The 15186-nt window shown below is 37.8% G+C and overlaps 1 protein-coding gene across 1 annotated transcript; it reads left to right on the forward strand.

Moving 5' to 3' along the window:
- Nucleotides 1-539: 539 nt before the first annotated feature.
- On the forward strand, nt 540-13932 carry LOC127419412 (rho-related GTP-binding protein Rho6-like). The gene is made up of 5 exons (XM_051660780.1): nt 540-779; nt 1147-1234; nt 10409-10518; nt 10621-10755; nt 10860-13932. Exons 1-5 carry the CDS (start codon nt 660-662, stop codon nt 11103-11105), a joined length of 699 nt encoding a protein of 232 aa, XP_051516740.1. The 5' UTR covers nt 540-659; the 3' UTR covers nt 11106-13932.
- The last annotated feature ends 1254 nt before the right edge of the window (nt 13933-15186 follow it).

Below are 15186 nucleotides of genomic sequence, written 5' to 3' on the forward strand. Positions count from 1 at the left end.
CCTTCAGAAAACAGTCGGGCATATTTAGCATTTTCCAAAGTAAAAAATATGGTTTGGATTATTTATGGAAACTGGGACAGATAATGGACAATGTCACATTGTGTCACTGCAAAAATAAGAAATTAAAAAATGTACAGTTTTATGTTTCTAGTATTCTAGTTTTGATGAAACACCAGGGGACCCCCAGTTAAAATATTCTGGCTTAACCCCTCTCAGTTCGAACATTGCTTCTGAGTTCTGGTCACTATTCAATTGCATTATATGTAGTAGGCTAAATGATGAGATGTACATTTTTAGGTGAACTATCCCTTTAAGAAATGAAAGACAACGTAGTCTAACTTGTATCCTTTTTACCACTTCCGCGTAAAATTATTATATATGTTTGTTTAATATTGCTAGACGTACTAGGATACAATGCACATTTATATAGGCTAAATCAATGTGCAGACTCAAGCTGGGTGGGCGCATTTCGAGGGCAGTGGAACTCGAGCACAGCGCTGATTGGATAGCGGAGCTGTATAAATTGCCGCAGTGCCGTATTTCTCTCTTTAGTGGTGATTTTAGTGCAAACCTCAATGCAGTCACAACAAGCTGACCTGGGTCATACGAGAGTGCTATCACAGTGTACAGGACTAGTCTAGTGTCACTGTTTACGTAAAATGAAGGAGCGAAGAGTCAGCCAGCCGTTGGTAATACGTTGTAAATTGGTTTTAGTAGGAGATGTGCAGTGCGGGAAAACAGCAATGTTGCAAGTCTTGGCCAAAGACTGTTATCCTGAGGTATGTCCTCCTCTCTCTAACGTATTCATTGAGCGGCTGTTGATATGTATACCTGGGTAAAATGTGATTGGTATGATTCCTGCTAATGGCATCGTGTATGGACAAGAATTACGCACTGTGTTTTATAAATCAAGTGCATGCATAAAAGCCATGTTCTCTATGTTTCACACTCATGTGAGTTGTTGTGCACGTGTTGACTCTTGCGCAATCAGCACCTCTGCATAACTGAGCAAATATGTTCTTGTTTTCCAAAGAACGTATGTATTTAACGAAGTTTAACTGTGCAGTAATTGTAAACAAATAATAACTGATTATTTTGCTTCTATCAATATGTGTAATTCACTTTATTTCGTTTCCCTCTACATAGACGTACGTCCCAACAGTATTTGAGAACTACACCGCTGGACTGGACCTAGACGAGCAGCGCGTGGAGCTCAGTTTATGGGACACGTCAGGTAAGAAATAGTGTTTTTATATATATATACACACATACACATATATATTTTTTTTACTGTGGTATGTCGTAGTTTTAAACAGATTCACAAACGATGTGTGAGAAATGTCGGCGAGGACAGTTATCGTGCTGATTTCGTCGTACATCGCAGCATCGCGGTTTTAAACAATGACGTCATAATTAATCTCAAATATACACGCTCGTCATAATAATCCGTTTCCAGTAACCCTGTTATTTCTCCCCCTTGTTTTGTTCTTTAACATCTTGGATTTTTAATGGCTAGCGTGTCTTCAAGTAAATGCAGCAGATGTTAATTTTGGGCACTCGGATTGCTTGAAATTGTTAAGAGTTGGCTTAATTTAGGTTTTTTTATTCAGCTAATGTCTCTCAGGCGTGAAAACAAAAATACTTGTTTGAAATTTTGTGTTAGTCGTGTAGATTTGGGAGTGGGCCTTATTGACATGTAGTTGGATTTACATTTTCTGTAAATCTGCATGTTGGTCATTGACAAATGTGATAAGGCGATGTTGTCTGAGGTGATAAAAATGGAAAATCTTCGAAAAATCTAGTTTAAACGTGTCAAATTCGTTGAAATGTAATATTTGTATCCAATTTGTTTTCATAAATTTTTGAAAAACATTTATATATTTTCTACAGAAAAACTGACTTAATTACTTTATAAATGTTATGTGGTGTAACCATTAAGTAAAAGGGACACTTTCCTTGTGAATACAACAGTGTAGCCTACACAACTTAATCATTCTCTCAAAAAAATTTCAAACATATTTTTCAAATGTACAAATATTTTTTTTACAAAAATAATTTATTTGAGTCAAGAATATCAAGATTTTTTTCTCAGGGTTACTCCATATGACCTGAAAATGTTTTGCCTTTTTATTAAATTGTCAAAATATCTGATATTTTTAAAAAACTTTACACAGTCTTGAGGGTTTAAAATGGTTCACTCAGTTTTTTATTATTATTATTATTATTATTTGTTTGTTTGTTTTTTACATCAAAATGGCAACCTTCATGTTCATGACACCAAATGACTTTGATTTTATTAATAATAAATTAATACTAATAATATTAATAATATATTAAAACTTTCAGAGCTTATTTTTTTTAAGGAAACAATAAAAGGTTATTCTGCATTACTCATGGCAACACTTATTTTTTCAAGAATTTCAGTTTTTAATGACACTTTGATTATTTTTAATTGTCTCCAGACACACACATTGTTACAAAACATGACATTATATCAAAATGACTTGGAACTCAGTAATTGAAAACATGTTCATCATAGAAGAGGTGTATTCAAGTTATTTTTTTGTGAAAATTGCTTTTATAATGTATTTTAGAATAAAAAAATAAAATAAAATAAAGAGCGTCACATTTTTTACCCCTATAGTGATTTCATAGCTGCAAGTCCCCTCATGCCACCAATGTTTTTGTACTGTTTAATACATGTTTGTACATTAGTGTGCTTGTGTGCATTTTGACTGTTGTGTTGATAGTTGCTGGGCTAGTAAGTTCGGTTTGACATTACAAGAAAGACACACTTTCAGCACCTGAGCCCTGAGTCAGGGTGGAGGGGAAAAACCCCAGGAAATGCAAGCTGACATATGTAAAGCTGCAGTATCTGGGTTAGAGGGTCTGGCAGCTACAACACCTGAGACCTACCCTCAAGTGTCAAATGCTGGCAGTGTGCCATCTTCACCTTCTGTCTGTCTCAGGGTCAGAGAAGACATCTAAATGTTTATTGAAATAATCCGAGTTAGGTCAGTGCGAGCCAAGGTTTGCAGTTTTTGGAATGTCTCATTGTAGAATGTCTCAGAGTGAAGGATGAAGACATATGATGGCTCCTCTGAAGTGGATTACAAAGGTCAGACACTGCACCAGTGCCTGTGGCCTTGCATATTAGATGAAATAAAGAATAGAGCCATTTGACCAGGGAATATTTAGTCTTAGTGACTATGCATGTGTCTGATTAAGACTATCATTATGATTAGACTGGTAGTAGACAGATACTTGAAACTCTCATACTCTTATCTATTACAAAGTCATGGAATGTTTGAATAATAGTATATTTCTGTGTTTTTCTGCTTTGGTTTTGGAGTTTTAGGTGAAGACCTTTGTTCTTTTAAATAGTTTTTAGATCTCTCTCCTAAAAATGAATATTGTTCTCACATCAGATATGTTCCAAACAAACCATTTGGCTCTACACCTCTCCCTTTTTGTGCACTTTTTGTTCATCCTGTATGGATATTGTAGTTTCATTTTCAAAAGTACACCCCATGCACCAATAATATATATATATATATATATATATATACAGTTGTGCTCAAAAGTTTGCATACCCTTGGAGAATTGGTAATATATGTACCATTTATAAAGAAACCATGAGTGAGCCGGCAAAACACATTTCTTTTATTTCTTATGGGATTCATATTCAACTGTAGGTTATAACAGAATGGCATAATCATAAAACAAAACATGGCAACAATGAAAAAAATTAAATGACCCCTGTTCAAAAGTCTGCATACCCTTAGGTCTTAAAACTGTGTATTGCCCCCTTTAGCATCAATGACAGCGTGCAGTCTTTTGTGATAGTTGTCTATGAGGCCCCAAATTCTTGCAGGTGGTATAGCTGCCCATTCGTCTTGGCAAAATGCCTCCAGGTCATGCAAAGTCTTTGGTCGTCTTGCATGAACTGCATGTTTGAGATCTCCCCAGAGTGGCTCGATGATACTAAGGTCAGGAGGCTGTGATGGCCACTCCAGAACCTTCACCTTTTTCTGCTGTAACCACTGGAGGGTCAACTTGGCCTTATGCTTAGGGTCATTGTTGTGCTGGAAAGTCCAAGAGTGTCCCATGCGCAGCTTTCATGCAGAAGAATGCAAATTGTCTGCCAGTATTTTCTGATAACATGCTGCATTCATCTTGCCATCAATTTTCACAAGATTCCCCGTGCCTTTAGAGCTCACACACCCCCAAAACATCAGTGAGCCACAACCATGCTTCACAGTGGGGATGGTATTCTTTTCACTATAGGACTTGTTGACCCCTCTCCAAACATAGCGCTTATGGTTGTGACCATAAAGCTCTATTTTGGTCTCGTCACTCCAAATTACAGTGTGCCAGAAGCTGTGAGGCGTGTCAAGGTGTTGTCAGGCATATTGTAACCAGGCTTTTTTGTGGCATTGGTGCAGTAAAGGCTTCTTTCTGGCAGCTCGACCATGCAGCTCATTTTTGTTCAAGTATCGTCGTATTGTGCTCCTTGAAACAACCACACCGTCTTTTTCCAGAGCAGCCTGTATTTCTCCTGAGGTTACCTGTGGATTTTTCTTTGTATCCCGAACATTTCTTCTGGCAGTTGTGGCTGAAATCTTTCTTGGTCTACCTGACCTTGGCTTGGTATCAAGAGATCCCCAAATTTTCCACTTCTTAATAAGTGATTGAACAGTTCTGACTGGCATTTTCAAGGCTCTGGATATCTTTTTATATCCTTTTCCATCTTTAAAGTTCCATTACCTTGTTACGCAGGTCTTTTGACAGTTCTTTTCTGCTCCCCATGGCTCAGTATCTAGCCTGCTCAGTGCATCCACGTGAGAGTTAACAAACTCATTGACTATTTACACATAGGCACTAATTGTAATTTAAAAAGCCACAGGTGTGGGAAATTAACCTTTAATTGCCATTTAAACCTTGTGTCACCTTGTGTGTCTGTAACAAGGCCAAACATTCAAAGGTATGTAAACTTTTGTTCAGGGCCATTTGGGTGATTTCTGTTATCATTATGATTTAAAAAGGAGCCAAAAAACTATATGATAATAAATGGCTTCATATGTTCACTATCCTTTAAATAAAAGACAGTTTTTTTTTTTTTTTTGCATGATCAGTCATATTTTCAAAATCAATGCCAAAATTTCACAATTTCTGCCAGGGTATGCAAACTTTTGAGCACAACTGTATATATATTATTATTATTTTTTTAAAATTTTTGTTGTAAGATTAATCTTTGCAAAAGTGTATAGGTTTAACATTTTTAAATCCCACAGCTGCTATCATATTGCATGCCGAGTGCAGAGCTGGGTTCTTCAGGGTCATGTTGCGTTGTACATTTTGTAATGTATCAGTGATGCCTGATGAATCTGAATCTATGTTAATTGCCATGCCTAGCTGTTTGACTGAGTACCCACTTGCTAGCATGAGTGGATGAGATATTGCCTCTCTATAATAGGTGCCTGATAAGGGAGAGTATTTAGTTGTCACTAATCCTGTTTTTTGCTCCATAAAGAATATCAGATAATTACGTTTGTTCACATATACCCGACATTACTACAGAGCACAACAGTCCATTCCAGAAGTTAAAATTCCATACATTTTTCCCATAGGGGAGTTGATTTTTAATGATAACTTATAAACCTTTTAACACAGACCTACGTGAGCTCTGAGAATGAAATCAACTTTAAATCAATAGTTTTGCATTTTTCCTTTGTTTTTAATTTGATTACGTCATTTGCAAAGCTTCATGGGATTGTAGTTCATGCCTCATTAAAGTACACAGTCTTGTACCTTTGTGGCAAATTTTCAAATACTGTTTTTCTTCAAATCAAATTTGTACTGTTGTGACTCACTTTGGAGCTAGTTAGTTTGGTTCAGAGCTTAGAACTATTTTATGAAGGATTTTATGAAATCCCTATGGAAAATATTAATGTGAAAAATACTTCCGGAACCACTGTATTTTACATGTTTAGGATTAGTTTTCTTTTTGTTTTCGTTTTTTTCTTACAACCACCCAAAACATCCTAGCATCATGGTGGCGAGTTTTGTGCAGACAAGAACCTCATTTTATTCAGAAATATAAAAATCTAGTTATTTATTAGTAATATTTTACCCATGTTCTCTGACAGCAAATGTATACAAAAATGCATTCAAAGCACAACTTCTAAATCTGGTTAGATTGTTAACAAAAAAATGAAAAAGGTTCTTAATGGACTCACAGCAAGGAGGAAATTTAGAGAACATCCTGTCCATTCTTAATTTAGCCTTCAAGGTCTTTCCTGCTCTGCATTAAGTCAAATTCTCTCTCTATCATGGAATTTTAAAAACACTCAAATGGAAATTCCTAAATAGTCACACTCTGACCCAGCACATAAAGACAATGAAACAAAGTTAAACAAACTAACCTTGAACACTTAATCCAGGTCAGAAGTAAAAAGGGTAATTGTGGGGGGACTGCATTTTATCATGCTGACTGAGAGAGCTGACTAGGAATCTTGCATGGAAGATCAGAGCTTGAGAAGCCAATCAGTGCTCATCAAACATCTCCCATCTTTTCCCTCATTAAGCTAGTTAGGCTTTTTTAATTGTGCACAGCCTCATTATGTAGCGATGCTCAGGAAGAACATAGGCAGAGTGCTAGATGCACCCATGCACCCACACAAAAACACTCATCAGCATACGTGAACAAACACACTCTAATCGCGACTAATTACAGAAGCTTTAATTGAATTTGCTCATCTGGCTCTCGCTGCTTCAGGCATCTCTTCACACACACTCCAGATCAAAGAGCAGATGGGCATGAGAGGCAACTGAGCCTTTGACAGACTCCGGTGTGGGCCGCTCTTATGCTCTTATCATCTGAATTTTGATTTAATATAAATACACAGTATTTATAATATGTTTTTCAAACTATAGCTGAGGTCAGGTGTCAAGGGCAATTGCTTCCCAGTAGAGCAGATTCAGGGAGATATCTTGCCATCAAGTTTCACGTCTAAATAAATCCATAAAACTTTTGCATGCCAAATGACAATGCAGTAAAATATGCATACAATTTATATTTTGAAATGCATAGACTAGATTAATTTTGTTTTATCATATGAAATTGCCAGTCATAAACTCTGTTCTCTTTGCTATAATGCCTGTAAATATTCTCTGTCGCTAAAGCAAGTGAGCTGACTTATTGACTTATTGTCTACATATGGATACAGCAGTAGTACGTGACTCCAGAGAGACTCATACAACATCATACACCCGAGCTTAGAGTCTATACTCTTAATAAGCACAATATACAGTTGAAGTCAGAAGATTACATACACTTAGGTTGAAGTCATTAAAACTCATTTTTTTAACCACTCCACAGATTTAATATTAGTAAACTATAGTTTTGACAAGTCGTTTAGGACATCTACTTTGAGCATGACACAAGTAATTTTTCCAACAATTGTTTACAGACAGATTGTTTCACTTTTAATTGACTATATCACAATTCCAGTGGGTCAGAAGTTTACATACACTAAGTTAACTGTGCCTTTAAGCAGCTTAGAAAATTCCAGAAAATGATGTCAAGCCTTTAGCCAATTAGCTTCTGATAGGAAGTGTAGTGAATTGGAGGTGTACCTGTGGATGTATTTTAAGTGCCTTTTGCTTGACATCATGGGAAAATCTAAAGAAATCAGCCAAGACCTCAGAAAAAAAATTGTGGACCTCCACAAGTCTGGTTCATCCTTGGGAGCAATTTCCAAATGACTGAAGGTACCACATTCATCTGTACAAACAATAGTACGCAAGTATAAACACCATGGGACCACGCAGCCATCATACCGCTCAGGAAGGAGACGCATTCTGTCTCCTAGAGATGAACGTAGTTTGGTTCGAAAAGCTCAAATCAATCCCAGAACAACAGCAAAGGACCTTGTGAAGATGCTGGAGGAAACAGGTAGACAAGTATCTATATCCACAGTAAAACGAGTCCTGTATCGACATAACCTGAAAGGCTGCCAAGCAAGGAAGAAGCCACTGCTCCAAAACTGCCATAAAAAAGCTACACGGGGACAAAGATCTTACTTTTTGGAGAAATGTCCTCTGGTCTGATGAAACAAAAATTGGCCATAATGAACATTGTTATGCTTGGATGAGAAAGGGTGAGGCTTGCAAGCCAAAGAACACCATCCCAATTGTGAAGCATGGGGGTGGCAGCATCATGTTGTGGGGGTGCTTTGCTGCAGGAGGGACTGGTGCACTTCACAAAATAGATGGCATCATGAAGAAGGAAAATTATGTGGATATATTGAAGCAAAATCTCAAGACATCAGCCAGGAAGTTAAAGCTCATCGCAAGTCGGTCTTCCAAATGGACAATGACCCCAAGCATACCTCCAAAGTTGTGGCAAAATGGCTGAAGGACAACAAAGTCAAGGTAGTGGAGTGGCCATCACAAAGCCCTGACCTCAATCCGATAGAAAATTTGTGGGCAGAACTGAAAAAGCGTGTGCGAGCAAGGAGGACTACAAACCTGACTCAGTTACACCAGTTCTGTCTGGAGGAATGGGCCAAAATTCCAGCAACTTATCGTGAGAAGCTTGTGGAAGGCAACCCAAAATGTTTGACCCAAGTTAAACAATTTAAAGGCAATGCTACCAAATACTAACAAATTGTATGTAAACTTCTGACCCACTGGGAATGTGATGAAAGAAATAAAAGCTGAAATAACAACTATTATTCTGACATTTCACATTCTTAAAATAGTGATCCTAACTGACCTAAGACAGGGAATTTTTTCTACGATTAAATGTCACGCAATGTGAAAAACTGAGTTTAAATGTATTTGGCTAAGGTGTATGTAAACTTCTGACTTCAACTGTATGTAGTATACATGAATTATTGTGAAATGCATCTTCAATGCACTAGCATTATTTTCTTTTGACATACTACAGCCATAGTATGAGCATGTTTATGTGCACATCTTTCAATGCTGTTGCCACAGCTACGGATATGAGGTTTAGTGTGTACAGGGGGCAAGACCTCCTTGGCAACTCATTTTGTCAATAAAGGAATCTTAGAGAGATTCACCCACACATATTGCACACACCTATCATAACCAGTGCCAACCAGTTTGCTATTTACATTATGGGGGTGATTTGGATTTGAATCAGAAAATGATCCACAATATGACTTCAAATAAGGTGGAATTTCTCCTGACACAAATCCAAATCTCCCCCATAATATTACAACCCAAATTATGAAAATTTGGGAAAGTATGGAAAATGCTAATAACAACAAAAGGAGTGATTTTTAAATTCTATTTACCCTGTGCTATATTGAAAGCACTACAACAAAACATTAGGCTTTACCTTGTGAATTAAATATTATATTTTTTTAATATACATTCATTTCAAATCACATGACACACTCCAAAAAAGTTGAGTCAGTCGTGTGTATACCACTGTGTAACATCACCATTTCTTCTAATAACACTTATTATGTGTTTTGGCGTTGTCCTGTTGGAAAACCACTTCTGAATATGCATGATCTCTAATCTCACAGACATCACTGTCTTAAAAACCTTAATTCATCTGTTATGGATATCATGACATGGACTTGGAAATACTTCGGTAAACCTTTGACAGTCAACACCATTCACGCTGCATCCACAGATGCAAAGCAGAAGCCCTACATCAACACTGTCCAGAAGCAGCACTGACTTCTCTTGGCTCTGTCTCATCTGAGATGGAAAGTAGAACAGAGGAATCGTGTAGAGTCAAAAGAGGACAAGGACCTTCCGAGCTGTTATCAGTGTCAGGTCCAAAAGCCAGTGTTTGTCATGGTATGGGGGTGTGTCAGTGCCCATGGCATGGGTAACTTGCACATCTGTGAGGGCACCATTAATGCAGAAAGATTTGTTCAACTGAGGATGTGTAGCGCATTATGAAGCGCACATTACAGCAAGAAGGCCCTGTACAATTGTGCTGCTGAAGACCTGCAGAATGGATGTACTGGGGGATAGTTCTGCTTGCTAAACTTAACAAACTTGTTTCTTCGGTGCCTTAACACTTAAGTGATGTTACACAGTGGTAAACACTCGACTGTCCCAACATTTTTTTGAGCGTGTTGCAATCATCTGAAATGAGTGTATATTTTCAAAAAACAAAAACAAATAAACAGTTAGATTTGTAAGGTAAAACATCATATAATGTGTTGCTGTAGCGCTTTCAGTATAGCACTGGGTGAATAGAATTTACAAATTGTTTTTGTCTTTATTAGCATTTTCCATACTGTCCCAACTTTTTTTGGAACTGGAGTTGTAGAATATTCCTTTCTCACCAATATACATCTCTTGTTTGATACCAAGTTTCAAGTTATTAATGTTTTCTGTATGGTTGTTCTTGCAGGTTCACCATATTATGATAATGTCAGGCCTCTGTGCTACAGCGACGCAGATGCTGTTTTGCTCTGCTTTGATATAAGCCAACCTGACACCGTTGAAAGCGCCCTGAAAAAGGTAAAGAGCCATACATTGGCTGTTTAATAATAAATAAATACACTTTATTAAAAAAAATGTTTTACAAGTTATAGCAATGTAATAACAGCACTATTTCTGCAGTGGAAGGCAGAAATCGTGGATTTCTGTCCCAGTATGCGAATAATACTGGTTGGTTGTAAGACAGACCTTCGCACAGATGTTTGCACTCTGATGGAGCTGTCCAATCAGAGACTTACACCCATCTCCCATGAGCAGGTCAGTTGATAGCACCCTCCCTTTGTGAATCAGACTACTTTTCTCTTTTGTTCTCTTTTTCTGTATCTGATTCTAGACCATCTTGTCTCTCTATTTGTATTTAGGGCACCTTGTTGGCAAAGCAGGTTGGAGCGGAGGTGTACCTGGAATGCTCTGCATTCACATCTGAGAAGAGCATCCACAGCGTGTTTCGATCAGCGGCACTCACATGCCTCAACAAACTGCAGGCACCCTTAAAGCAAAGCCCCACACGTCGACTCTCCAAACGCCGCCTCCACCTGCCCAGCAAGGCAGAGCTCCTTACCTCCTCCTTCAGCAAGGAGAGAACCAAGAGCTGCTCCATTATGTGAGCCCACACCTGCCGCTCTAGCTCCAAAAAACAAATTGTTCGCTCTTCGAGAGGATTGGCCAGGGGGTTTGAGAGGAGGGGAGGTCATGACCTTTCATGACCCCTCTCTCTCTCTACAATCATGTTCTTATTCTTCCACCCTGACACCCCACCCACAAACATGCTCATTCCTGTGTCAAAGAGCAGAGGACGTTGCTAAATGTTATAAATCCTTATGCTAAAGTATTGATTTATTTCCCTTTACCAGCAAATTGCTTTACATGAACTGCATTATTGCAGTATTAATGATCAATCAGACAAAGAGGGGTTATTGTAAATGCATTACATATTGGACACTGTAAAAATACATTTGGCATTTGTTTCATTTGTTAGTGTGCGTACATTTATGGGAATGGGGCTTGAGCTGTGAACGTAATCAACTATTCAAAGGAAGCTGATGTACTTTAGTGGATGTAGATGTGAGAGTAACTGGTTGGGCATGTCAGACAAGGACACTGAAAAATAAAAGGACAATTGAGTACGGTTTGGCGTTAGTCACTGTTTCAATACAGGATTATGCTTTGGTTGTACATGTGAAAGTCAAAAGCTCTGTGAGTGAATGATCTTGAAGACATGAAAGCACGAGGGAAGAGCTAAACAAGACTTTATTTCCTCCTGAAAAGGAGGACAGTGTTATAAATTTGCAGCTAGATGGAGCATCCAATCACACTTGTTAAATCCAAATGTATTGGAGATGCTGACACGCACTCTTTCACTTTCTATCTCATGTCTAATGTAGTCCTTCATGCATTCTCTACCACTAGAGAATGGGTCATAAATCTCTGCCAGTGAGCTAAAGCCCAGCACTGCCCTTTAGAGACAGAATTGCCCAGGCCATTTCTCAGTATAGAGCAGAGCTCATGCAGAAGTTATTGCCTCATAGACCCCTTCCAGATGTTGATTTTATTTTTTTGAAAATAAGATCTTTCTCTGATGTAATTTTGAAGATGGACTGAGAAGGCCAGAGGCAGGGATGATGTGGGATTACTAGGGGACAAAAAAACATTGCAGACAGTCCACCAAAACTGATCAATGTTACATAAGCGAGAGGACAATTTGAATGTGTCTGTTGATTTTTTTCTTTTTTTTTACTGGTCTTTCCCCTTAAAGTAATCTTAGCATTTTTTCCAACCCCTTATTCTCAAAAACAGACATGTAAATTACTCCTGCCAGGTTGTACTATGTTGGTTTTTATCTGGGCTGGACATTGAAGTGCATTACATTTTCTCATATTCTGGTGCATTTAGTCTCACTGTCAGAGAGCACTCTCCTCTCATCCTAAACCTCATTCTGGTAATCTCTGTTTCAAATCCCACCACCCTGGTTGTGTAATGCTTAATCATAAAACAACTAAATCCTCACTTGGGGCTTATAAATGGCCATGTACCGAGAACTCAGAGGGGCATTACAAGAAATCTTTCAAATGACCACAGATTTCTTGTTCTACTCAAGAAGTTCATAATATTTAGTATGATCAAAGAGAATGTTAGGGGAATAACTTACTACGTAAAGTAGGGTGAATTCAGGTAAAATGGGACACTTTCTGAACATTTCTCAACAGCGTTGTTTTAAAATATGCCAAATGGCTTAGCCCTGTCACACAATACCATTTTAAATAGCTAAAGATTTCCATTATACTATATGGAGGAAAACAGAACAAATATCAAACACTAAAACGGTGTCTCGCTTTACTTGAATTCATTCTATCACATTTCCAAAATGTTTTAGTTTTTCCCATTTTTTTTACTTAACTGAATTCTTTGGGGGTTTGTCATTATTGTCATTGAACACTGTCTGAAAGCATCTCAAAGTGCAAGGGAAGGCCATATAATTTACATAACTGCATCAGTGTTTTGAGGGTTTAAATGCGTTGGGAGGACATCTAGCATGAAATCTGGTCTTAAATTACTTCAAAATTTAAATCTACTGGTAAACTTCATTCACTGGTCCAGAAAGTTGAAGTTATGGAAATCTGTCAATTGTAGCATCTGATATTGTGAAAAATGCAGATTCAGTCAATCTAAATTTGCCAAATTACCATCTTGAGAATGAGAGTGAGAATACTGTATATATGAACTAGTGTTGCCATAATTGCACCTCCAAACTACATCATTTATATATCATTTACTCTAGATCATTTAAAAGTTTAATACATAGACCTGCATCACACCATGAACATGCATTAATCCCTTAATTTTACACTGTTGCCTAGCAACAGACAAGTCAATTAAGGTGGACTGTACATCTGAAAATCACTCAAGAGAAATTGACAGACAGAAAAAGAGAGAAACAGGGGGTAAAAAAGTGAAAATAAGGACAAGTTCTCTCACTGTAGCTTTACAAATGGATTCCCAGATAGGGTCATCATGGCTATAGTTAGTTTATAGTTCAATATATGACTCATCTTACAGGCCATCATCTTGATATGAATTTGTTACTGTTGTCTTGTTTAGTAGCACTCTTTTATTTTTTATGTGGCGGACCTCCACAATCTTCCTTTTGTTACTTAAGTCTGGATGTAAATACTGTATGTTGTGCATAATAATTTTTGTACAGCCCTTTAAATTATGTCTGTGAAGCATACAATTTAAAAACAGACATTGTGATTGTGTGTGCGCAATGTAATGTGTAACTTGTTAATGAAAGTTAGTTATTGCTGGTTTTGTTTCTGTGGTCTTTATTCCTTTATTTTAGATGATGCATTTTATATTGAATATTGTTCATTTATTTTTTCCCTTGTCTCTGATCCCATGTGTCACTCTTAAATTAATTAAAACCTTGATTTGGTCAGTAAATTTAAGTATGTGTTTTCATTGTAGTTCTAGTTTGTCTACACTCAGTAAGAAATATTCAATCACAATTTATCCACTAGTCAAGTTTTCAAATGGGAATAGGTGGCACAGACTGCACTCTTTGTAGTTAAACATATAATTTGCCTAAAACTGTTTATGCTTCATGTGTCTAGACAACAATTGTTACATTCCCTATAAATTCTGCATTTATATATACATACAGTATATACACTCACCGGCCACTTTATTAGGTACACCTGTACATCTACTTATTCATGCGATTATCTAATCAGACGTTTGTCAGCAGTGTAATGAATAAAATCATGCAGATATGGGTCAGGAGCTTCAGTTAATGTTCACATCAACCATCAGAATGGGGAAAATGTGATCTCAGTGATTTAGACAAAGGCATGATTGTTGGTGCCAGACGGGCTGGTTTGAGTATTTCTGAAACTGCTGATCTCCTGGAATTTTCACACACAACAGTCTCTAGAGTTTATATAGAAAAACAAAAAAAACATCCAGCAAGAGGCAGTTCTGTGGGCAAAAACAGCTTATTAATGACAGTGGTCAGAGGAGAATGGCCAGACTGGTCCAAGCTGACAGGAAGGTGACAGTAACCCAAATAAACACGCATTACAACAGTGCAATACAGAAAAGCATTTCTGAATGTACAACACATCGAACATTGAGGTGGATGGGCTACAGCAGCAGAAGACCCCTCCGGGTACCATTACTGTCAGCTTAGAACAGGAAACTGAGCCTGCAGTGGGCACAGGCTTACCAAAACTGGACAGTAGGCATTGGAAAAACATTGCCTGGTCTAACAAATCTGGATTTCTGCTGAGGTACACAAATGGTAGGCTCACTGCAGCCTCAGTTTTCTGTTCTTGGCTGACAGAAGTGGAACCCAACATGGTCTTCTGCTGTTGTAGCCCATCCGCCTCAATGTTCAACATGTTGTGCATTCTGAGATGCTGTTCTGCTCACTACAAATGTACAGAGCGGTTATCTGAGTTAACATAGCCTTTCTGTCAGCTCGAACCAGTCTGGCCATTCTCTGTTGACCTCTGTCATCAACAAGGCATTTTCGTCCACAGAACTGCCGATCGTGGGTTGTTTTTTGTACCATTCACTATACAGACTAGAGACTGTTGCATGTAAAAATCCCAGGAGATCAGCAGTTACCGAAATACTCAAACCAGCCCGTCTGGCACCAACAATCATGCCTTTGTCTTAATCACTGAAATC

This window comes from Myxocyprinus asiaticus, chromosome 28, assembly GCF_019703515.2.
Source record: "Myxocyprinus asiaticus isolate MX2 ecotype Aquarium Trade chromosome 28, UBuf_Myxa_2, whole genome shotgun sequence".
NCBI classification, from domain to species: Eukaryota; Metazoa; Chordata; class Actinopteri; order Cypriniformes; family Catostomidae; genus Myxocyprinus; species Myxocyprinus asiaticus.